The 23019-nt window shown below is 47.6% G+C and overlaps 2 protein-coding genes and 1 non-coding gene across 3 annotated transcripts; 1 reads left to right on the forward strand and 2 right to left on the reverse strand.

Moving 5' to 3' along the window:
- Window positions 1-2822: 2822 nt before the first annotated feature.
- On the reverse strand, window positions 2823-2921 carry LOC144257821 (small nucleolar RNA U13). The gene has a single exon (XR_013344601.1). It is a non-coding gene; the product is annotated as a small nucleolar RNA U13 (small nucleolar RNA).
- A 373-nt stretch (window positions 2922-3294) lies between these two features.
- Window positions 3295-10209, forward strand: TTI2 (TELO2 interacting protein 2). Its single transcript, XM_077805790.1, has 7 exons — window positions 3295-4660; window positions 5821-6007; window positions 6855-6947; window positions 7675-7862; window positions 7943-8086; window positions 9386-9545; window positions 10063-10209. Exons 1-7 carry the CDS (start codon window positions 3984-3986, stop codon window positions 10141-10143), a joined length of 1530 nt encoding a protein of 509 aa, XP_077661916.1. The 5' UTR covers window positions 3295-3983; the 3' UTR covers window positions 10144-10209.
- On the reverse strand, window positions 10168-19197 carry MAK16 (MAK16 homolog). Its single transcript, XM_077805791.1, has 10 exons — window positions 19078-19197; window positions 17590-17639; window positions 16852-16961; window positions 15344-15408; window positions 13737-13888; window positions 13322-13376; window positions 13149-13223; window positions 11816-11932; window positions 11027-11083; window positions 10168-10528 (listed from the first exon to the last, which is right to left on the reverse strand). Exons 1-10 carry the CDS (start codon window positions 19090-19092, stop codon window positions 10319-10321), a joined length of 906 nt encoding a protein of 301 aa, XP_077661917.1. The 5' UTR covers window positions 19093-19197; the 3' UTR covers window positions 10168-10318.
- Between the last annotated feature and the right edge of the window lie 3822 nt (window positions 19198-23019).

Raw genomic sequence — 23019 nt, forward strand, 5'->3', positions numbered from 1 at the left:
CTAAGTTAACATCTAGAGCTGGTCAGGAATTTTTTCACAACGTTTTCACAAAAAAATCCCAATTTGTCAAAATGAAAAGCGTTTGCAAAACTGTTGGGTTTGACAAGGCACCTGATTCAAAAAAATTGTTTTAAATTGAGATGAACAAGGTCTAAATAGGACATTTAGACAAACTGAAATTTTCATTTTGAGAGTCAATTACTTCTCATTTAGAAATTTTAGTAAATTTACATTAAAAAAGTCAAATTTAAATTAAGTCTGTCAATTATTGAAATACTTCAATTGACCAGATCTAAAAAAGATGCTTTTCAGAAATTTGAGATGGACTTTTTGTCCCAATTCAGCACAGGAAATTTTTTCAAAAATATTAAATTCTCAAAGAACAGGAAAATGGATTCCTGCCCAGCCCTATTAACATCTACATCACAGGTAAAACTCACTGCTGCAGGATATTAAATAACTTAGGATGATCTAGACATCACTTGGACATTTATATGAATAAAAGCTCATTGGATATGACTGAGGTCTGTACAATCATGACTGGTGTGGAGAAAGTAAATAAGGAAGTGTTATTTACTCCTCATACACAAGAACTAGGGTTCACCAAATGACACTAATAGGCAGCAGGTTTAAAACAAACAAAAGGAAGTATTTTTTCACACAAAGCACAGTCAGTCTGTGAACTGTTTACCAGAGGATGTTGTTAAGGTCAAGACTATAACAGGGTTCAAAAAAGAATTAGATAAGTTCATGGAGAATAGGTCCATCAATGGCTATTAGCCAGGATGGGCAAGGATTGTGTCCCTAGACTCTGGTTGCCAGAAGCTGGGAATGGGCTACAGGGCATCGATGGATTACTTGATGATTCCCTGTTCTGTTCATTCCCTCTGGGGCACCTGGCACTGGCCACTGTCGGAAGACAGGATACTGGGCTAGATGGACCTTTGGTCTGACCCAGTCTGGCTGCTCTTATATTCTTAAACTGCAGTGACACTGGGAGGGACAAAAATGCATGGGTTCTGAATCCTCATTCTTCAGACCACAAGGTGAATACCACTAAGGATCAGGAAGAAAACAGAGTTTAAGCACAGCTACTTGTTTCCAGCCCCACCAAAGGATGTTTAAGTCTTGCAATTCATGAGCTTGCATAGGTCATCTGCTCCTGACACACACACAAATACAGCCACAGCAGGAGAAGAATAGATGTGTACAGGGACGCCTCACCCGCCACCCAGTGAGAGTGTGTTATGTTTTGATCAAACATCGTATTATTTCTCAGGTAGATCTGTTTCCCTGAGCCATGCAATTAAAGCCTGACAGATACTTCTCTAGCTCTGAGTCCCTAGGTATTTCTTGGGCCATTTCTCTCAGGCTAGTAAAATCAGAGTTTAGGGGCTGATGGATAAATTGCAGGGACATAAAATCTGTACCTCTATCCCAGCTCTGTATTCCATCTTTGTTCTCTGGGGCTGGTGTGACAGGAGAGACCAAGGGGGCTATGGGGCAAAGATCATTTAGTCCTTGATGCACAAAGCATTCCAAATACAACTCTGTAAATGTATTGTTGTGAGATATCTGGCAATTTTAATAAGAACGTTCACTTCATGCATTCCCTACTGCCATCTGTCGGGCGCAACAGGAAAAGTCACACAACTTCAGACACATGGAAGGAAGTCTGGTTAGCTCAGCAACTACGCCACTTCCTTGGGATTTCTCAGTTGCCTGGCATTGTCCCAAAAACCTATCCAGTAATTAGATACGATAGTATTTCCCCTTACATCATCCATCGATAGCAAAGCATCTCTACTGAGGAAATTAAGTATTGTTATCTCCACTTTACATACAGGAAACTTGGCTTCAGATGGGGAAAGTAACTTGCCCAGTCGCAAAGCAGGTCACTGTGAGAGCTAAAGCTCTCAATCCAGAAGCTACCAATCCAGAAGCTGGGTAAAATTTTCAAAGTGCCTAAATCCCAATTTGCTAAAATAAGTCACCTTTGATCATAGAATTTAGGCAGTTTGAAATTTTACACTTGGTCTGGTACAGTGGAAGCAAAATTCCCGAGTTCTATTCCCAACTCTGCAGCTGGCTTTTGAGACTTTGGCCAGGTCACATCTCCTGTCTATAACAGTTTCATAATTAGCAAAGAAGACTACATAGCCACCTACATAAAGTTTTGAGGTGAATAAGCAGAGACTGTACTCATATATTGTTTTCTGTACTCATTTCAGAGGAAACACAGGGGGATTCTGTAAGTTAGATAAAAAGATGCAGTGTCCTGATAAAATAAGACCTGTTACCTCAAGGCATAACAAGAGTTATAGTCAGCTCTGGTCATAAAAATGACTTCTGCAAATCCAGGGCATGATTTTTTAAAATGACTAGTCATTTTGTACCCAAAGTTAAGCATACAAAATACACCAGATTTCTCCAAAAGCAAAAATCAACCCCTTTAAAGCATGTCAAGCTAGGCACCCAAAATTAGGAATCACACTTGAAAATATTGTCCAAAGAGCACATTATACATAGGGTACAAAGAGCATTACCATCTGTTTAAGAGTATTTCTAGAGCACCCAGTAGCACTCTGGCCACACGCACAAAAGGAAACAAAACCATACCAAACCAAAACCTTGCCTTTGTGTAACATTTAACAACTCCGCACACCGATTTGGAGCCTGCTAGCCTCTCTAAAGACAAAGTAACACAGAGGCAACAACAGAACACGTGAGCACCACCCCACCCCCTCTAACCTAGAACGGACTTGTCCCCCCCCCAGCAACCCCCCCAGCCACGCCCCCAAACTGGCTGCCCCCCAGGTTCCGGTCAGATGGGTTCTGTGCCCCGTCGTAACAGAGAGGGACGGCACATCTCACACAGCCGTGTGCAACCCCCATTCATCACGCGTCAGAACCTGAAGGATCAGCCCTGTGCCCCGGCGCTCGGGGGGGCCAGGCCACGCCACCGGCTTACAGCTCAGGGCGAGCGGAGCGTGCCCGCCCCCAGCCCGGGCTGCCCCTGGATTCCCCTCCTCCCGCAACGAGAGGCGATTTTCAGCCCCGTCCCGCTCCAGCTGGCCCTTATTTCCCATCCGGGCCCCCGTGGCGGGGCAGGATCGGAGCCGGAGCCGCCGGTGCATTACGCATGCTAATATATGCACCTCCAGACCCCGCCTCCCCTCCATGCCGGAGAGCGCGGCTCGCTCTCCGCCTTTACGGCCGCGCTGTGCCCACGTGGAAGGGAGGAAGGGTTTTGCGACAGCGCTGGGAAAGGCAGGGAGGGCGGCGTGGTTTCCGGCAGTCGGGGGGAAGGGGGTTTCCGGGGGAGCGCGGATCCCCCCGCCCTGGGCTGGAGGGGTCGGGGGGTCTGGGCGCCGTGCACCCCCGGCAGGAGCTGGGTCTCCCACTCACGCCCGCGGAGGGGGGGGGGCTGCACCCTGGGTGGGGACCCCTTGCCCTGAAGAAGGGGGGGCACCTGGTACCCCCACCCTGCTGAAGGGAGATTGCCCCTCCCCTTCTCAGGAGGAGACTCAGTGCCCTGGGGGGCACTAGCTCCCCCCCCCTACAGGGCGGGGGCCAGGACTGGTGATTATAACCCCCCCCCCCGCTAGTTTTTCTGTACCCAGGGGCAGGGCTGGGCACGAGGGCCCAGTGGAGGGTGGGAGGGTCTTTTCCTTCCCTTGCTGTTGAAGACATTTCCTGGGGGGTGCCAGGCTGACCTGGGCGAGTCAGGATGCAGGGTTAGGATCAGTGTAGCAGAGGGGGTGTGGTCAGGATTTAAGGGTGGGGGGGGTTACACTGCCCCCCCCCCCCAACTGTAAGTGGAGAGGGTGGAGCCAGGGGTCAGAATAGGGAGAGGCGATTGGGGTCAGGGTGTGGGGTCCATCAGTGAGGGACAGCGTGTAGGGGGGGTGGTTGTGGTCAGGACTTAGGATCAGTATAGGAAGGGTGGCGGGCCGGGCGGGGGTGTCTCTGCAATCAGCACCATGGAGCTCAGCAGCCTGCTGAAATCCCTGCAGTTGGAGAGCCCGCCAGACAGGGGAGACCCCGAATGCCCAGCTGTCACTGCCCCCCCAGCAGAGCAGGTTCTCTCCCAAACCTTGTCGCTTTTCTCAGCGGAGGGAGTCAGCGTCAGTGCCAAGGCAGGGATGGTCAGAGACCTGCGTGCGCTCTTCGAGGCTGCAGACTGCCAGTGGCTGTTTGGGGGCTGCCACCCCAGTGTAACCCCCAAGTTGCTGGGGGACTTGGTGGCTGCGCTGAGCCACTATGCGGCTCTGCCGAAGCAGAAATCGGACACCGGCGGCCCACCCAGCAGTGATGGCTTTTACACCACAGTGGCCGATAGAACAGCAGACGTTGGCTTGGTGTTTCTTAGCCTCCTTGCTAAAGTGGAAGCTACCAAGGGATCCAAGTCCCTGGGTGCTGTGGTGGTGAGGCAGGTCCTGCCACATTGCCTAGGACTGATCTACATCTTTGCTGCAACACACCATGCAGAGAAGCCATGGACCAGCCTGAGGTCTCGGTCAATAGCACAGGAACTGCTGACCTTGCTAGTTCAGGTTGCAGGCTGTGAGTCGGTGCCTGAATTCCTCCAGGGAGGAAGCGAAGATGAGGAAGGGAGGTTTGCTGACGTGATGAGACTCCTGAAGCCAGAGCTGACTAAGTGAGTAAGATCACTTGCCTGGGGGGGTTTGCTTGGTGAGGCTTGGCACTAGTGGGTCAAAGGACTGGAGATTGGTGAGCATTGCAGTGAGGTTAGGGGCACTGCTGGACTGTGGTCAAGTTCTGAATCTATTGAGACACTTGTGATTTCAGGAATAAATAGTTCAGTGAACAAGCTTTACTGATTTCAGAGTAGCAGCCGTGTTAGTCTGTATCCGCAAAAAGAAAAGGAGGACTTGTGTCACCTTAGAAACTAACCAATTTATTTGAGCGTAAGCTTTCGTGAGCTACAGCTCACTTCATCGGATGCTTATGCTCAGACAAATTTGTTAGTGTCTAAGCTTTACTGAGAAGATTGGGCAAGTAGCTGGGATCAGTGTGGGTGCCTAGGTTGGGGAGAATCAATTAGCCAAACATTGGATTTCACCCCCACCCCTGGAAGTTGTATGCACATCTGCCCCAGTAGCGGAAGTTGCTGGTTGCTCCTCTGGCCTGGTTATTGTTCAGCACATGTTACTGAAATAAACAGTGTACCTGTTTGGGGCCTGTTCTTGCACTTGTTCTCCTTGAAGTTAATGGGAGCTCTGCAGAAAAGCAGGCCCAAGGGGTTTCAAAGGTGTACTCCAAAACTAAGGCACCCAAACCCAGTGGCTACAGAAACAACAGGTCATGGGTAGCATAAAGATGCTGACTTTGTAATATGGTAACACAGTTAAATAGAGAGAACGGATGATTATGTTACTGTATAATGTTTCTCTAATCTAAACAAAAGTCACTGTTGCAATGATTGATTATTGTTATGTGTCTGATATTTACATGGCAAGGATTTGTAAACCTCTTAAAACTTCCTAAACATGTAAATAGTTAAAATAATAATAATAATAATTTGTGGTTTCTTGTGAAAATATTAATGTTAATGGTTTACGTACTTGGAATCTTCTTTCTGCTGCTAATTGCCTTGTCACCTTTTTGCTGGTTAAAGTGTCAAAGACTCTTTACAGAGCAAGAAACTATTTGATTTAAAGGGGGAAAGGGTTTGCATATAAAAAAGAACAGAAGTCTGCCCTAACCACGTGCTAGTCCTGGTCTGTTATCTGAATCTTGTGGTGCGATGCTGCAGTGAAACCACTAGGGTAATGTTTGCTTTATGCATTTTTCCAGAGAAACGTGGAAGCACAACCCTGCCACAAAGCATGTGTTCTCCTGGACGCTGCGTCAAGTCACCCGGCCATGGCTTAGCCGTCACCTGGAGAATGTCCTCCCACCATCACTGCTCCTCTCGGATGATTACCAGGAGGAGAATAAAATCCTGGGTGTGTGCTGCCTGCATCATATCATTCTCAATGTGGTAAGGAAAGATCACTGCTGGGAGGAGGAGGGACCATGTTGCCACAGGCAAACATAAGGAGGAACTGTGGTCTAATGTTTAGAGCAGAGGACTCTTGAGTCAGGATTCCTGGCTATGCTGTTAACTCTCAAGATGACTGGACATGGCACACCAATTCTCAGCTTCATTTTTCTAGTGTTCAAACTGCAGTAATAGTGGCAGCTGGAAAATATTCATATCCATCTGTGTGTGACTCATGAAAAGGTGGATGCTAATCGGGGCTATTTATAAGATGCTGGGCACATCTTAAAATATTTCCACATATGTTCCTAATTACTTTAAAGTTAGTTTTGTGGGGGTTTCCAGCAGTGCTGCTGTGTGCGGTTTTGTAGCTTAAGCAGGAGCAGGAACTTGGTTTATTAATAATAACACTTTGCTTTTCTCTAGACCTTTCACTTAGTATCTCAAAGCACTTTATAGTCACAAATACATTTACCATCTCCCCCCTCCTGCAAGGTTGGTGAATATGCACCCAGCTATAAAAGATGGTTTTTAAAAAAAGGTACAGACTTATGGCCACATGGTGAGTAATGGAAATAGAACTCGTGGCCTGTTTCCCAATTCCCTCTAAGCATTAAACAAACAGCACTCCTTGCTTGCGGTATGTCATTTGGAGCAGTATTTTAATAGCCCTGGTTTGTAAAGCACAGATGTGGTGTTGCACTCTCCCTGTATTGTGAAGGGCAGCAGAGCTAGTATCCTGTTCCTTCTAACAGAGCTGAGGTGATCAGCTTTGTACAGAACTGCTGAATATGGTGTATCTTCCATCACACTGAATTACACACAGATGTTTCCGTTGTTGTTGCAGCCAGCTGCGGATTTGAACCAGTTTAATAGGGCACAGGTTGTCTACCATGCACTGTACCATCACCTCTACGTACGGGAGGCACAGCTCATTCAGGTAAGCCACTGGGGTTTAGTCTAAACCTTGATCGATCCTACTGGGATTTTAATTAATGTAATGGATAGCTCAGAGGACTGGGATATAGAACCTCCATTTTCTAGGTCACCCTTTCTAATCTAGCATTAGGTTATTAGTATCTGACAATTGGCTAGTGGCCCCCATATGAAATTAATTTGGATCTCGGTTAGGTCTTAATGGACAGGGAAAAGGACCCCACCTCCTGGCCCCCCTGTTCACAGTCTATATAGAGAGGCCAAAGATGTGAAAGGCTATGAAAGAATGACATACATTCTGGTGCCCCAAGACAGGGGTTCTTAACTAGGGGTACAACTCATCTAGATATCTGCCTAGTTTTACAATAAGCTACCTAAAAAGCACTAACGGAGTCAGTGCAAACTAAAATTTCATACAATGACTTGTTTATAGTGCTCTATATACTATACACTGACATGTAAGTACAATATTTATATTCCAATCAATTTTATTTTATAATTATATGGTAAAAGTGAGAAAGTAATTTTTCAGTAACAGCGTGCTGTGACACTTTTGTATTTTTGTCTCATTTTGTAAGCAAGTAGTTTTTAAGGGAGGTGAAACTTGGGGGTATGCAAGACAAATCAGACTCCTGAAAGGGGCACAGTAGTCTGGAAAGGTTGAGAGCCACTGCCCTCAGACTACCAAAGGAGCTGCATAGTGACTCCTTCCCTGCTTCTCATTGCATCAGGTGGTGCTGTTGTGCTTGCTGGACCTGCTGCTGGTTCTGGAGAGATCCCCGCAGCGGCTGTCCCAGGAACCCAGAGCAGCTACTCCCTGTCATGAGGTCCTGCAGCTAGTTCTGACTCACATGGAAGCAGAACACCGGCTCCCACTCCGGAGAGTGTATGCCAGGAACCTACCTGCCTTTGTGAAGAGGTAAGAACTGTGCATTAGCCCTTCGATGATTACTTATTGGCCACAGTAACTTCCTTCCATGACTTTTCTTGTCTTGGCAGACTTGGCATCCTGATAGCACAGCACCTGAAGAGGCTGGAGCGCGTAATTGTGGGATACCTGGAAGTCTGTGATAGTCCAGATGAAGCAGCCAGATTGGGAATACTAGAGACACTGAAGTGCACCATACAGCATGGCTGGCCAAGGTACCTTTAGGAGACATCGCTATAATATCAGAGGGGTAGCTGTGTTAGTCTGGATCTGTAAAAGCGGCAAAGAGTCCTGTGGCACCTTATAGACCAACAGACATACTGGAGCATAAGCTTTCGTATTGCATTCGATGAAGTGGGTATTCACCCATGAAAGCTTATGCTCCAGTACGTCTGTTAGTCTATAAGGTGCCACAGGACTCTTTGCCGCTTTTATAGCTATAATAGGAAGCAAAACCTGAATGCTCTCACTCTTACTGAGCTACACTTGCTTGGGGATCTGAGGAAGATGTTTTGAACCGTGTGAAAAATGGGTCTCTAGTCTTAAGTTCTATGTAAACAGGACTCACTCCTGTCACAGCACTGAAATCCCCTCTACGCGTTGCTAGTTGAGAAAGTCCCACAGCTAGACCAGTCCTCATTTTGGCCTCACTTGGCAACTGTGGAAGAATTACCACATGCAGGACCGAAGGCTTTTTCCTGCATGTAGATCTTAGGATAAATTAAGCAGCACTTTATATTTACTTTAGTCCTATCTATGCAATCTTTAATACTCAGTTTCCTTTGTATTCAGGGAATATGAATGCCCCCTGGTGGTTACATTAAAACATTTTAGTCATTCTGCCTCATGGCCACAGTATTTGCCTGCATTTTAGGAGCGTTCAAATCACAAGGGTGGCTCTAGACAGCAGGTTACTGTGCAGTGAGCCAGGCTGTGAATTGACAGCCCACCAGCTTGTTGTGTGGTAACACCCCATGTGGACACTGCTAGAGCACCGTCCAAGTCCTAGCGTGCAGCTTGGCACGCTTGCGTAAGCCACACCGTACTGCCGGGCTTTCACTGCACTGTAGCGACGTCCACAGAGGATGTTAACACATGGCAGGCTACCATGCTATAGATTCAGACCCTGGATTGCTGAATAAAGTGACTAAATGGGGGAGACTTAATAGAAGTGGGAGGGGGAACACACTGTATAAGCCATGTTCTGTCAGGCAGTATTTCCTAGCGTTTGTGGTATAAGGCAAATGCTAAACTACTCTCGCTGCTTTAAAAATGAGCCTCTTGCCCCCGCCTCCGAAGTGTTTTCTAACCCAGCATGTAGTTTAGGCTGCTGTCCGGATCACAGCTGAGCTCAATGGCAGTCTAGAGCAATGCACAGTTGAATGGCAGACAGGCACTCTCTAGTAAGTGGCTCCTGCTGCCCGCAGAGTTTAGGGCACGCTTTCTCCTATTCTCCACCATCCTAGAGACAGGCTTGGGAAGAGTTTATTCAGAGTGTCTGTTTTCCATCACAGAATGGCATGCAGGCTTGCTGTGCTCCTCAAGGCCCTGCTGAGGATGATCTGGGACGTATCTACTGATGGAGGCCTGACACAGCCAGTGAAAACATCTCTGCTCCATGGGGCCACAGAGTGCCTGATCCTGCTGGATCACTGCTCTCAGGGGCAAGTGAAGGTGAGCCAAGGACTCCAACCAAGTCCCATTCTGTAAATTTTTCTTTAAAAGGAAAAAAAGAGCACTGGTGACTTTTTAGGACAGAATATCAGGTAGAAGGGCTTTGGGCACGTGGGGCTTTTTTTTGTTTTCCTTTAGCAAAGTCCTGACGTCCACAGCAGCACCTGTCAAGGGAGACAGCTAAACACACCACCCTTATGGAAATGTAAGGCTCTCTGGGCTAGCATGTAACCATAAAGGCACATAGACAGACACAGTCAGGTGTCCTCTTCTCTAGGTGATGCAGAGGTGGCTCAGGAGGTAACTCAGATGCATACATAGGGAAATTGTGGAGATATAAAAATGACCCATTGAAGTGCTGGGACACTATCACCCCATAGTGCCTCAGTGTTTGCAGTATCCTTCTCTGGTTGCTACAACATAATGAAGATGGTTAACAAGAGAGTAGAAACATATGAGGAAGGCTTGAGGGCCACACAGCATTGAAAGTGAAGTGTTTGTGCTTTTCCCCTTTCAGATCCTGCTTGAAGGAATCTACCACAGCTGTGACAACTGTAGCCTTCAGGCATGCATCAGGCAAGTGCAAGAGAACACCTGAGACATAGCTACTAATAGCCAGAACCTGCTTTTTTGTTTTTTATTATATTAAAATATTTAAATTTGATTTTGCACCTGTCAAAATGCCCCCTGCTAAAGTCACACTGTCATACTCCTCCAGCTATACAGTCCCACTGTCCAGCATACAGCTCAAGTTATACCCTCTTTCGAAGGAGTCAGGTTGCTTTTGATTTGGATGCAGGTTCTGTTTCCTGTTCATACTCTATTTCAATGTAGGCTCGTTTTGTCCTGACTGGTCCTTTCACAGGAGCTTTGCCCTTGGATTTGGAGTGACAGGTTCTCTCCGCCATCTCTCTCTCCTCTTCCTCACTGGAGGATTTGTCATCCTGCTCCTCCTCACTGCTTGTCGCCAGCTTATCCATGTCCTGGACAGGAGGGAAGACAGGAGGGTTAATACAAATACTGACTTGAAAGCGCTGTACTTTAACTAAGCCTCCACTCCTCTGCAAATGCATTACTCCCATCGTGCAGGTCCTGGCTCCCTGTTGTCTATTCCATGCTGCCTTTGAAGGGAACAGAATGAATACGCTGCAGTCTGATATTACAACATGTGAATCCAATTGCTCTGACACTAATCACATGAACACAGCTTCGAACACAGCCAGAGGGGAGGATGTTTGGAATGAAAAGGAGCTAAACTGGGCAGTTACAGGAGGACTGAAAATGCAGGATGATCGGGGCTGCATTCCATTGATTTAACATCCCTTCATGCGCTAAGGTTAGCTATAACCTTTCAGCCGGTTTAGTGTAATCATTGAGCAAGATTGGGGCCAGAACTCTTGGTATCTGTATCACTGCACATGCATTATGCCCCTTTCCATTTGATGCGTAGCTGGATCAGGCTATCAGGGTGTTTCACATACCTCAAAGTCACTGAGGTCGCTCTCATCTACCTCTACAAACTCCCTCTTGTCAGCGTCCTGTAAGAGATCAGGTCAGAAATTGAGCATCTAGACTGGATGCACTGCACGAGGATTGGAGTGTGGGGGAATGTCACTGTAGGAAGGGTGTGTGCAACCCACTCAGATACTGGGAGTCAGGGTCCTGGACCATCTTCTATAGAGCTGAATTTACAGGGGAGCCTGTAGCACTGTTCCCCATTTGCTACACAGAAGACTCAAAACTATAAATGATGAACTAACCGCAACTTGCTCTCCCCACCACACAGCATTCACAAAGGGCCAGTTCCAGCAGCTAGTGATGCATTTGTCTGGTGTCTCTGCTGAGCAGGGAACACTACTAACTGCAGAAGCAGCATTCAGCATGCTGCCTTCTGCAAGCTACAGTGGTATCTCTACAATCTGACTACTTTCTTGACTAAATCCCCCAATTATTGGCACTGATTCTCTAGTAAGGGATTTTAACACTCGTAACAGGTTACAGACAGTGGAGTCATCTGCAAAGAGCTTTGGGGTAGGAGGAAGGGATTAGGCACAAAGCGACAAGCCAGACTCCCACTGTACTTGGCTAGCAATAGGAGAGGGGAGAATGGAGACGTGAGTGAATATTAATATGCAGTTGTCTACATATACATCCCTCTTCTGCAAAATTCATACAACCCCATGTGCATATATATATATAAAATGGGTCCAGCACTACAGCAGTCATGGCTTAACTGCCCCACTCTGATGGGAGAATTTTACAACCATTACCTCGTCTTCCTCCTCTTCTTCCTTCTCCTCCGTGTCAGACTCTGCTTCGCTCTCTACGTCCTGCTCTTCCAGAGCCTTGTCAAAGGCATGTATGGGGAAGTTATAGATATCTCCATACTGAAAGGAAAACAAGCACCTGCTTTAAATCATACCAGGAAGATAGATCATCTAGGAACTGACTCCTTTTGGCTATGGTCCACCCCATGCTGAGGGCTAAGAACACAGGTTACACCAGACTAGATTAGACTAATGGGCCACAGAATCCATTTATCCCACATTTGTTACTGGCCCTTAAGGAATCTGTCCTGACTCGCAGTGTGCCCCAGGAAGGGAGGGGTACGACTTACTTTCTTGACTGCTGCATTGGTCACCTAATGCCCTGAAGCATGAGAGTCAGCTCCTCCAAACTCACCCCCTTATCTTAGCCTGCACAGATCTGTTGATCATCAGGTCACACACTGTAGCCAAACCCTATCATGCGCTGCCTCCAGAAGTGACGTGCAGCAGGTACCAAGTGACCCAGCTATGTGAAATCTAGTGCCTGATCCACAACTGCATGACCTGTTTCTGGTTTGGCAGGTGGTGTTAAATCTCAGAGCATCGGTAGGGTTTGCAGGATTTGCTACGTAAAGCTTCCAAGCTGCCTTGCCCCTTGGGCACACAGAGAGCTGATTGTTAGGATTGGTGGAAAAGACTGAACTTTTGAATATTTTAACATGATAAAAAGGGACAAATTTCAGTGATTCCCCCTCATGTGCCTTTGTTTTTAATCAGCTCTCCTCATCAGCCCTTGCTAAAGGCTGCACTGCAGCCCTGGCCAAGAGAGCCCTTTACTCTGCTGACCCTGCTGTAGGTGGCCAGAGGCCTTGCACAGACAGAGATGCTGAGGAAGTAAAGGGTTTGACTCTAGCAGGTGGGCGAGACTACTCAGATTATTCACTAGTTTATAGTGCTGGTTTATTATGCATTTTATGCCAGTCACATTATACAGCACTTCAGGACTGAGGCTCAGAGCCAAATACAGCTATGAACAAGTACAGAGCCAGTGACCAATAATTCTGTCCTCGTAATATTAGAGAGCTCATCTTCCCAACAGCATTCCCCAAAGGCAGAAGAGTGGCTGTGTAAGAACAGCCTCCCCAATCTCAGCAGAGCTAATGATCACAAGCAAGTCTGAACTGTTAGCAAACATGGAGCCAACACAGCAATGGGAGAGCAGGCTGGATCCTATTCTGCCTCATGCATCGCTGTTCGAATGAGCTTGGTAAACACCCCCCTAGCTTAGCAGAGGGATACACTTTTGTGCTAGGAGACGGGAGGTGGTAACCCTTACCGTTTCCTGCTTTAGTCTCTCCAGTAACTCCTTCTCAATGGCATTGTCCAGCTGAGCAGCAATCAGGGCTTTTTCCTAGTACCAGGGGAAAGAGGAGTTGGCATCAATTCATTTCCAAAATGCAAAAAAACTGAAACATTGAAAGAATCAGGGCTGCACAAGAGTCACATTACCTCTCTCCTTTTCTCTCGCCTTTCCACCTTTTTGCTTAAAGGAACAAGCTTCCTCCTGTGATGGGGAAGAGAGAAGGTCAGTTAGTGAAGATTTCAGTCTACCGGCCACTGATGCACACCAAGCGAGTGACTGTTTATTCAAGTCCCTCCCCAGCCTCCGATACAGGATGCTCCCTGCTCCCCACCTGGCACAAACTGGCCTCTCAAAGGAAACTTAGGCTAAGCTCATAAAAGTGCAGTTTTAATCAGTTTAAGTGCATCTACATTAGGGTTGTAACTAAATTAATTTCAAACAGATTCAGTTAGATGGACCCAATGATTTATTTATTTATTTTAAACTATAGACCAGCCCTAAGAGAGGCAGACAGGCTGATGGTATGGAGCAGAGGGAAGGAAGTGAACCGTCATCACTTACTGTCGCTTGAGTGTCAGCTTCCGAATGCGGATCAGATACTGTGTGATTTTGGTGAAGCGCTGCTTGCATTTGTGCCGGATGAAGCGTGGCCAGTAGATGAGGTTCTCATCTATCTCCTCCAAAGCTTTCTCATAGTTCTTGCTCAGTCGGACCTGACAGAGAGAGGGAGGGTGAAAAGCTTTGGAGCAGAAGCAATTCTGGGACATCCTCACAAAGGGGAGTGGAGTTTAAGGTGGTTGTGGTGCTGGACCACTTCCGCCCCTGGCTTTTTTCTGAAACCCAGTGGGCAAGGGGAAGGATGTTCTTGCTGTTAAGACACTGGACTGGGACTCAGAAGATCTGGCTTTTAATCCCAGCTCTGCCACAGACTCCCTGTGTGACCTTGGGAAGTTATTTTAACCTCTCTGGCCCTTATTTCCTCTTCTATAAAATGGGAACATTCCCTTCCTACCCTTTTGTCTGTCTTGCCTGTTTAGACTGTAAGCTCGTTGGGACAGGGCCAATCTCTTACTATGGGTGTGTTCTAAAACAAAAGGAATTCAGTCTGTAGTCCATCTATCCAATCTTTGGTCTCTCTGCTGATGCTACATACAAGGATCCTGCTGTGGTGATGGCTTTTGTGACATGGACACTTGCGAATGGAATTATTTCCCAGCATCTCATTTTACAGATAGGCCAAAGAACAGCCATCAGTCAGATGAGAACTGAGCATCAGACTAACTCAGATCAGATTTGAAGAGAGAGGTTCAAGTCTCTGTATTAACAATCCCCAGAGCCAACCAGACCAGACACATTCAAAGAAAAAAAATCCCTTGGGCATTACATCAAAGGAACACTTTTCAAACATTCCTGGCTTCGGATTCTATTGATCATAGGTTAGATTATCAGTGAAAGCCTAGCAGTTCGGTCAGTGATTCATCCATTCTGTGTTCTACCTAGTGTCTTATACAGCCTCTATCTCCATGGTATCTTCACGTCTTCCCAAGTACTATCCCAGTTATACAGCTGAGTCACAGAGAGATTCAAAGAGCGTCTGTGGCAGAGCTGGGAATTGGGAGATCTGAGTTCAAGACCCAGCTGTGGGCTCTAGAAAGCCAGGGCACGCTGTGTTAACGAAACAGTCAGTGTAAAATGACAGCGCTAATAGTCTGTGAAAAGCAGGGACTACGCTGCCATTGGATATTTTCTTGGCATAAGACATTTCATTAGGTTAAGTGCCATAAACTGCCATGACACAAGGGTTCTGCAGGGCCAGTATACAAGTAATATACTGCATTAATGCTCAGCAGTGGAGGATATGTTCTCTCCAGAACAGCTGACACTTTTTAAAATATGTTTAAGAAAAATTAAAATAATGTGGACTAGAACAATCCCAAGGTGGAAGTGTCCGTATCCCATTGCCGGTCCTGAGATGTTTACCCACATCAGAACCTGCTCTTTATACCGCCCACACCTAGGGACAAAAACATCAGGGTTGATTTAGGTGGGCTTAAACAGGAATGCTTTGGATATGTTGTAAACAGTGGAACATTTTTTTTAAAAAAACAACGGTGACATCTATCAACTTGCTAGATTAAGTTTCAGGCACGGTATGGGATTTAACTCACCCGCTCCCAAAGTCGACTGGGGAAAGCCGCCCGCTCTATTGTCTTCATGTACAGATAACACTGACCTAAGGGAAAGAGGAATAACATGAACTCATTCAAACCACCAGTAGGCACTCAAGAGACAAGCTTAGCTCGTCCCAGTCACTGCAGAAAACTCCAGCACTGGGACACTTGCCCAGATCTCCAGTCTGAATATAGGCAGGGATCCAATGTCAGACACAAGCATTCATCACAGGGGGGCTTACGCTCCAAAGGGTAACATGCTCAGCTACTGCAGCATCAACAAACTAAGTGAAAGGCTGCAAGCCTGGGCTCACCCACTTGGCATGGAGCATGCGTGGCTTTGCTGTACTCTCAGCCAAGGCTACCACTGACAGACACAGAGCATCTTTCCCCACAAAGAGCATCACAGACAGCCCTACAGAGAAGCAGCCACCTTCAAGGTGGAGGGCAGCAGCAATCTGCTGCCCAACAGCTGTTTGGGCGAGGGGGAGCAGGAGGCCACACACCTCAAGGCAGACTACTCTTAGAGGAAAGTCCCCTGGGACGGAGCTTTCACACCCACACAGGGCAAAGGTCTCATACAACTGAACTGCAGAGGGGGTCTGAGCCCACCCTGTGGCTCCAGAGGGAATGTCTACATTGCAGTGTAAACCCAGGGTTCGAACTGAGACTCAAACCTAACCCTCCTCCTTTCTATACACAAACCACGCTAACTTAGGGTTTCCTGGGGGTGGTGGGTCCGAGCCTGAGTCAAGCTGACACGCAGCATTCAAGCCCTAATGCTTTGCAGTCTGGATGCAGCCCCACTGCACTTGTGCTCTGGAAGTATCCCACAATCTGACAGGCTGACTTTCTTTGTCCTCTGAACAGTCCAGTTTGGTAGACAGTAAAGTTTTCCCACCCTGCACCATGAACAAAGGGCTAGAGTGGCCCTTTGGGAAGGCACAAGGAAGTTTGGGATATGGGCAGTTGGACTTCAGCATGCATAATGCAGTGTAGATGCAGGAACCCAGGTTGGGACCCAGGGTTGAACAATTCGTAACCTGGGGTTACAAATGAGGGTAGATGCTCAACCCCTAAGTTAACAGACCCAGAGTCTGGTAACTTGAGTTCTACTAACCCAGGGCAGTGTAGACATACCAAGAGCGTCTAGGGGCTTCAAACCTGAGGCTTAGAACCCTGAGCCATTCTCTCTGGCCTACAGTTAGCTTACTAGGGAGGTGAAAAGAGGAACACAAAGAAAATTCTTGAAAGCACAAAGCTGGGCAATTCAACCCATTGGAGAGAGACACACACACACACACACACACACCAACCTTACTTAATACATGGCAGATGTCTGGCTGGATATTTTACCAATGTGCATTTGAGACCCAAAGAAGCCTTAAAGGGACCCTGTCAACCAGAGGAAAGAGCAATAGCTGCCCATGATTCCAGTGAAAGAGACAAGGGGTAGGGCTGTGCAAGGTTGCAAGGCCCTTGCTGGGGCACTGCAGAAGTCTCACCTTTCTCCTCTTTGATGGTTGCATACTGGCTATTTGCCAGCGGACAGGATGATCGATTGCACAGACCTGTCAGGTTATACTCATTGCGGCAAAAGTTGTGTGTCTTTGTCCTGGAAAGAAGAGACTTTAGATGAGCCGCTAATACGGAAGATTCCATCTGAGAATCTCACATATTATACAAGTCCTCTTGCATTAAACTTCACAACTGCTGCTGTCAGGTAGAGAAGGATTATCTCCAGTTTATAGATGGGGAACTTAGTCACAGAGACACTCAGGGTGTGTCTACATTACAGTAAAACACAAGCGGCTGGCTCATGTCAGCTGATGTAAATCTGCTGGGTAGATGTTTGGGGTCAGGCTGGAGCCCAAGCTTTGGGATCCCACAAGCAGGGAGGGTCCCAGAGCCCAGGCTCCAGTGCGAACCCAAAAATCTGCACATCAATTTTTAGCCCCACAGCCCGTTAGCTGACCTGAGCCAGCCACGGCCATGCTGTGGGTCTTTTATTCCAGGGTAGATACACCCTGAGCTTCCTAACCTTTTAATTCCAGATTGTTGGTTCCACCCCAGCCTTTGGAATGTGCCGAATTCCTGAAGCAGTCAAATTAAAGCGCTAAGGGACACTCTGAAACAGATAGCACTTGGCTCTGGCAGCCAGGAAGTCATCCTCCCAGTAGCAACCTGGGTCTCAAATTGGAATCTGAAGAGCAAGATGCAGAGCTGGATCCTGACATACTCACTTTATTTTGTAAGAGCAGAATTGTTTGTTTCCAAGACTATCCCAGACAACCTGAATAAACCAGAGGTCAGTTAGTACATTTCATAGGGTAGCACATGCATTTCTAGAGAAGCCAGTCATCCAGGGCTCTCACAGCATTTTACAAACATTCATTAACCAAGCCGCCCAGCACATCAGAGGGAAGATCTGGGTTATTATTTCCATTTTACAGATGGTAACATTGAGACAGAGAGCAGTGAATTGTCTGGGTTAAAGTCAGCAGAAGATCCTGGAATAGAACCCAGGAGCCGAGACTCAGGTGGATCTACTACAGCACATTGCAGGCAAGGAAACCAAGCTTGGAGCCTGCACAGCATATGTATCCATACTTTCTCTTTGTTTTTGTTTGTTTTGGGGGGTGAGTTCACCAGCAAGGAAAGATGCACTGTTGCTGACATAACAAGTTATAAGTTTTCATAAGGTAAAACAACAGCTACAAAAACCCAAACAAAATATTAAAACCCACTAACATGGATGCATGGTTCTCTAAACCAGCATATGAACTTCCTGTAATCTACTACCCCATCCCCTGTGGGTCTCTCACATGTTTTCATTTTAACCCAAAGCTCTTTAGGATAGAGACCATGTCTCCTATGCAGTCTGTAAAGCCTTGGGGCATTCCAAGCTCTACGGTTATAATTACAATAGTGTTGGGTACAGTGATAATCACATGCAGTATTTAAACACACAACAGCAATGCAACTTGCTGCCTTATATGCCAAAGCAGCAGCCAGCTGCTAGCACATGAGCATCACAGATGAAGCCATAGCTGCTTGGACAAACCTGCTAACCTGAGCACAGGCTCTTGTCCTGACCGTGCTCTTTCACTCCCAGGACAGTCCTGGGGGTGACCCTATGGTTACCTGCCATGCAGGAAATCCAGTTTCCAAGCCTCGGAGGGGAGACCCTATGACTAGGGGTGCTGTACAGCCATTCAGGAGACCTGGTTGCCCATCACCACACCTTTCTCCCACCCCCAGAGGCCAGGAAGCAGGAGGTGGGAGTGTTGTCCCACTTCATGTCCTGAGCTGTCCCATGGGCGATCTGGGTCTGCTTTCCCCACTAGAGCAAGCAGCCCCCTGTAACGCTGGGGAGGAGGGCACATTTCCCTGCTCCAGCATGGCCAGCGCCCCATGGGAGCCGGTGGGTCCGTAGGTTACACAGAGTGGGGCTGGGACCCAGACTCTTTAGGGAGCCGCAGCTTTGGGGTGACTGAGACAACCACCCCCAGAGCTGCAGCCAGCCCTCGCACCTGTGAGCTCCCCTCCCGGCCACTCAGCGCCCGGGGCCCCCCGATGCTCGGCACCCCTCTGATTTCCACGTGGGCAAGGGGAAGGGAAACGCGGCCGGACGCAACCGAATCAACCCTGCCTTGGTGGCGCTGATTGGCTAGGACGCGGCAGCCTGGAGCCGGCGGACGCAGCCGAACCAACCCCCACCACGGACTCACATCGTCCGAATGCATCTCGCCTCCGCCGCTCCCCTACTCCGGGCTTCCCAGACAACTCCACGCCGGGCTGAGGCTGGGGCTGATCGGCTTCAGGGAGTCACCATGACAGTGGGAGGGCACAGGGCCGAGCCAGTGCTGGGTTCTCGCGAGATCGGGGAAAGCGAGGGGAGGGGGAAGGAGAAGGGAGGGGCTAAGGGAGGAGGAATTGGGGAAGGAGCGGTGGGGAGTAGGATTTGTTTGGGGGGTGGAGTGGTGATGGAGGGAAGGGGTTAATGGGAGGGAAGGAGGAATGGGAGATGGAGGGAGGAGTGGGGGGTGTTGCGGAGAGGAGGGGGAGTGATGCAGAAAAGGGGGGAATAGGGATGGGCTATGTGTGGACACCCCAATACGGCTTCCAAAACCACCGTCTTTCCTCTGCTCCTGTCTAAGAGCTTTGGGCTGGTGAGAAACACCAGGGTTAGCGCTGAACAATAAGACAAAAGAGCATCCTGAATATCAAAATGTGGGGTGTAGTGCGCACCTGCAGCCAGCAGATGGCAGCACGAAACCTCTAACCGCGGTTCATTGGCCCTAAGTGCCTAACTAGGGCTTTTGGGGTTTATTAGTTTCGCTATTCGGGGGTGGTGGTATTTTTAGCAGGGCATTAATTCTGTGTCCAAAATGGAGTTTGGGGGGCTTTCTCTTTGATACTGTAATGAGAAGGGTGGGTTTTTTTTAGCTATTTCCCAAAAGTCTTATCTAAATAGGATCTACTTTCATTTCTGTTTGGCCTATAAAAATTCCTTATGTGTTAGTTTAAGCTTTGTACCCTTGTTGCTGAGTCCCTAGTTTAGCATTTAGTGTGTTTGTTCCCTCGTGCACTTTAGCATAGGACTGTTTCCAAACGCGCTGTGTTACAGTGCACTAGGGAGCCTTTAGTGCCTACCAGCAGGGTCTGCATGGACCAGTTAATACTCAGCATATTAGCGTGCTTTCAAAATCACACTCCCGTAGTCCACATTGCTGCTATAGGTCAACCAGCCCTTAGGGCTTTTCTACGCAAACATTGAGTTTATGGCAAGCTGTGGTGTGAATCTACCCCACGCTAGCCTGCCACGGTCTGTCTGTCTGCACCTTGCTGATGCACATGCTTTGATCTTGTCCTCTTTGAAACCCTCTCTCAGGTCCCTGCTTTTCTGTCTGTCTCTGCATCCCTCATACCCCAGTGATTTAAAAGCATCTAAAGTTCCAGGCTGGCAGGAATAGTTTACTGCTGAGTTCAATCTGGGCATGTACTAGAGGAACGGATGTGACATCGACTCTTGCTGATGCCTTTTCCTTCTCATGGAGACCAGGGGCTGTCACACTCTTTAATAACTACAGTCCTGACATTGGGGGAAGATGTACGTGCACCTCTGAGTTAGCCTCCCGGAGAAGCCATGTTCCAGTAGGCTCCTCCTCCAGGTCCGGCTACCTCTCTGTCATTGTTCTGTTGCTCCGACAGAGCCCACATCCCTCTCCGCTGGCTAATAATAATAATAACAACCCACCTTATCAGGTGAAAGCAGCCGCCCTGTGCGTGCTGCAGGGAGCTCAGTGAAAAGCAGGAGGAAGTCTGGGCTTTTAGGTCTTATAGGTTGTTGTGGGCCGGATTAAAGTCAAGGTCTCAGCTGATTGTATTCAGTGGCTCTGGATGATTCATGGAGTCAATTGGAGAAGGCCAAATAAAGGGATTGTAATGTCTGATCAGCTAGGAGCTTGTTATTTAAACTGGCTGCTGTAATGGGCTGAAACAGAGCAATGGAACATTTAGCATGAATGTTAAATGGTGAAGTTTCTATGAGATCATGAAACCATCCCCCTAAAAGAAACAGTGGGAGCCTCCTCACGTGGGACTGTTAAAATCAGATGGGACAGAGCCCTGACAAATAGATTGTAAGAAGCAATCCTATACTAGGCCCAGGTGAAGTTGAACTAGACGCCCTAGGAGGCAGAATGGAAGTGCACCGAATCTAGGTCAGTCACCAGTGTTAAGGCCCTTGCACGGGGTCTCCGGATTGCAATGACCTCAGGAGGTCAGTTTTGCATTTCATCGGAACAATTGCAGCTTCCCCCCCACCCCCAAAACGTGCCAGCATTGTGTTCAGAAGGAAGAACACCCCCTTCTGAGCCACAATACAGCTCTTTGCAGCACCTGGGTTTTCTAGGGAGGTGTCTCATCCAGGAACTGGCCAGACTCAGCCCTTAGCTTGTGAGATGTTGTGACTGGGATCCCAGTGGGGGCCAGCTGAGGTCACTCAATTAGGGTGAACTGCAAAGAATGGGGCAGATAATCCCCCAAACTGGTGGATATTCGAATACTGAGGTTTACCCAGCCAGCACAAACCAGCTTCTTTATTACCTTACTGGTTGCCCAGAAGCTAACAATACAGTTCCCTTAAAGTAACCCAGCCTCAGGCCTCCATCCAGGTACCCAAGTCAAATATGATGAAGATTTCTGAAAATTTTATTTCACCATATAAATGGACAGGTTCTACCAATCCCAAAGGATCAGACACATTACTCCCAGGTTAATGAATATTCCAGATCTTGCCCAAATACACGCTACAGACAATTCTTATTAACTAAACTAAAATTTATTAAGAAAGAAAAGAGAGGGAGAATGGCTAAAAGATCAATATACAGACAGACATGAGTTCAGTTCTTGAGGTTCAGGTACATAGCAGAGATGGTGAGCTTTGTAGTTGCAAAGAATTCTTTTAGAATGTAGTTTATAGTCTATAGTCCAATGTCCAATAACATATCCAGGGTGTTTCCAGCATAACTGGGATCTCAGTCTGGTGACTCAAACTTCCCCTGATGAAGCTTAAGCAGATATGAGATAAATAGGATTGGGACCCAAGGATCTTTTATACAATTTCAGGCCTTCTTTGACAAGTCGGAGTCCCTCGGGGAATAATAGGTAATCAGGGCATCTTTGAAGTGGGTCCATCACCGGTACTTAGCTGTGCGAATTAACACAAGACAATTGCCTGTTTCTCCACTGTTCACTGATGATTTGCTATACATTTCAAAGAGAGATGAATACAGAAATATCCCGAGTTTACAATTCATTTAAATGCTAGGATGTTCTTTTGATCTCTGAAAGATCAGAATACAGCATAGACAGGGACTGTTGATTACATTGTTGACCACTACCCGTATGTATGTAAATACACAAAAACACCAACATTATCTCCCCCGTCTTTAAGGGTTGAATATGAGTCATTTATTTTGCAGGATGTTTAACCCTTTCTGGACATGTGTCACAGATGTGAAAGGATCACAGGAGAGGGTGCTCTGGCCACAGGGCATATCTGTTCTTTCCATTCACACGCTCTGTTTTTCAGAAAAGGAAATTGCAGCTGCCGCAGTGACAGAGACCGACTGATACAATCAGCTCCTGACATAGACGGATTCTTTTTAATTCCACACTGAGCAGACATGCACCTGAAGCTGTGAGGTGTGTGTATATCTGCAGAGGTCCAGTCCCATGGGGAGCTGTTCCCTCCTGTTTACCACCAACTCCCTTGTCTCCCCGAGGACAGATAGATGTTCAACTGAATGAGTAGGACTAGAATCAGTTGTATGAAAAATAATAGAATCATAGGACTGGAAGGGACCATGAGAGGTCATCTAGTCCAGTCCCCTGTATTATCTAGACCAGGGGTGGGCAAATCTTTTGGCCCGAGGGCCACATTGGGGTTGCAAAACTTTATGGAGAGCTGGATAGGGAAGGCTGTGCCTCCCCAAACAGCCTGGCCCCCACCCCCTATCTGCCCCCTGGCTGCCCCCCTCAGAATCCCTAACCCATCCAACGCCCCTGCTCCTTGTCCCCTGACCACCCCCTCCTGGTACCCCCATCCCTAACTGCCCCTGGTACCCCACCCCCTCTCCAACTTTCTCCCTGTCCCCTGACTGCCC

Source organism: Eretmochelys imbricata, chromosome 26 (genome assembly GCF_965152235.1).
Source record: "Eretmochelys imbricata isolate rEreImb1 chromosome 26, rEreImb1.hap1, whole genome shotgun sequence".
NCBI lineage: Eukaryota > Metazoa > Chordata > Testudines > Cheloniidae > Eretmochelys > Eretmochelys imbricata.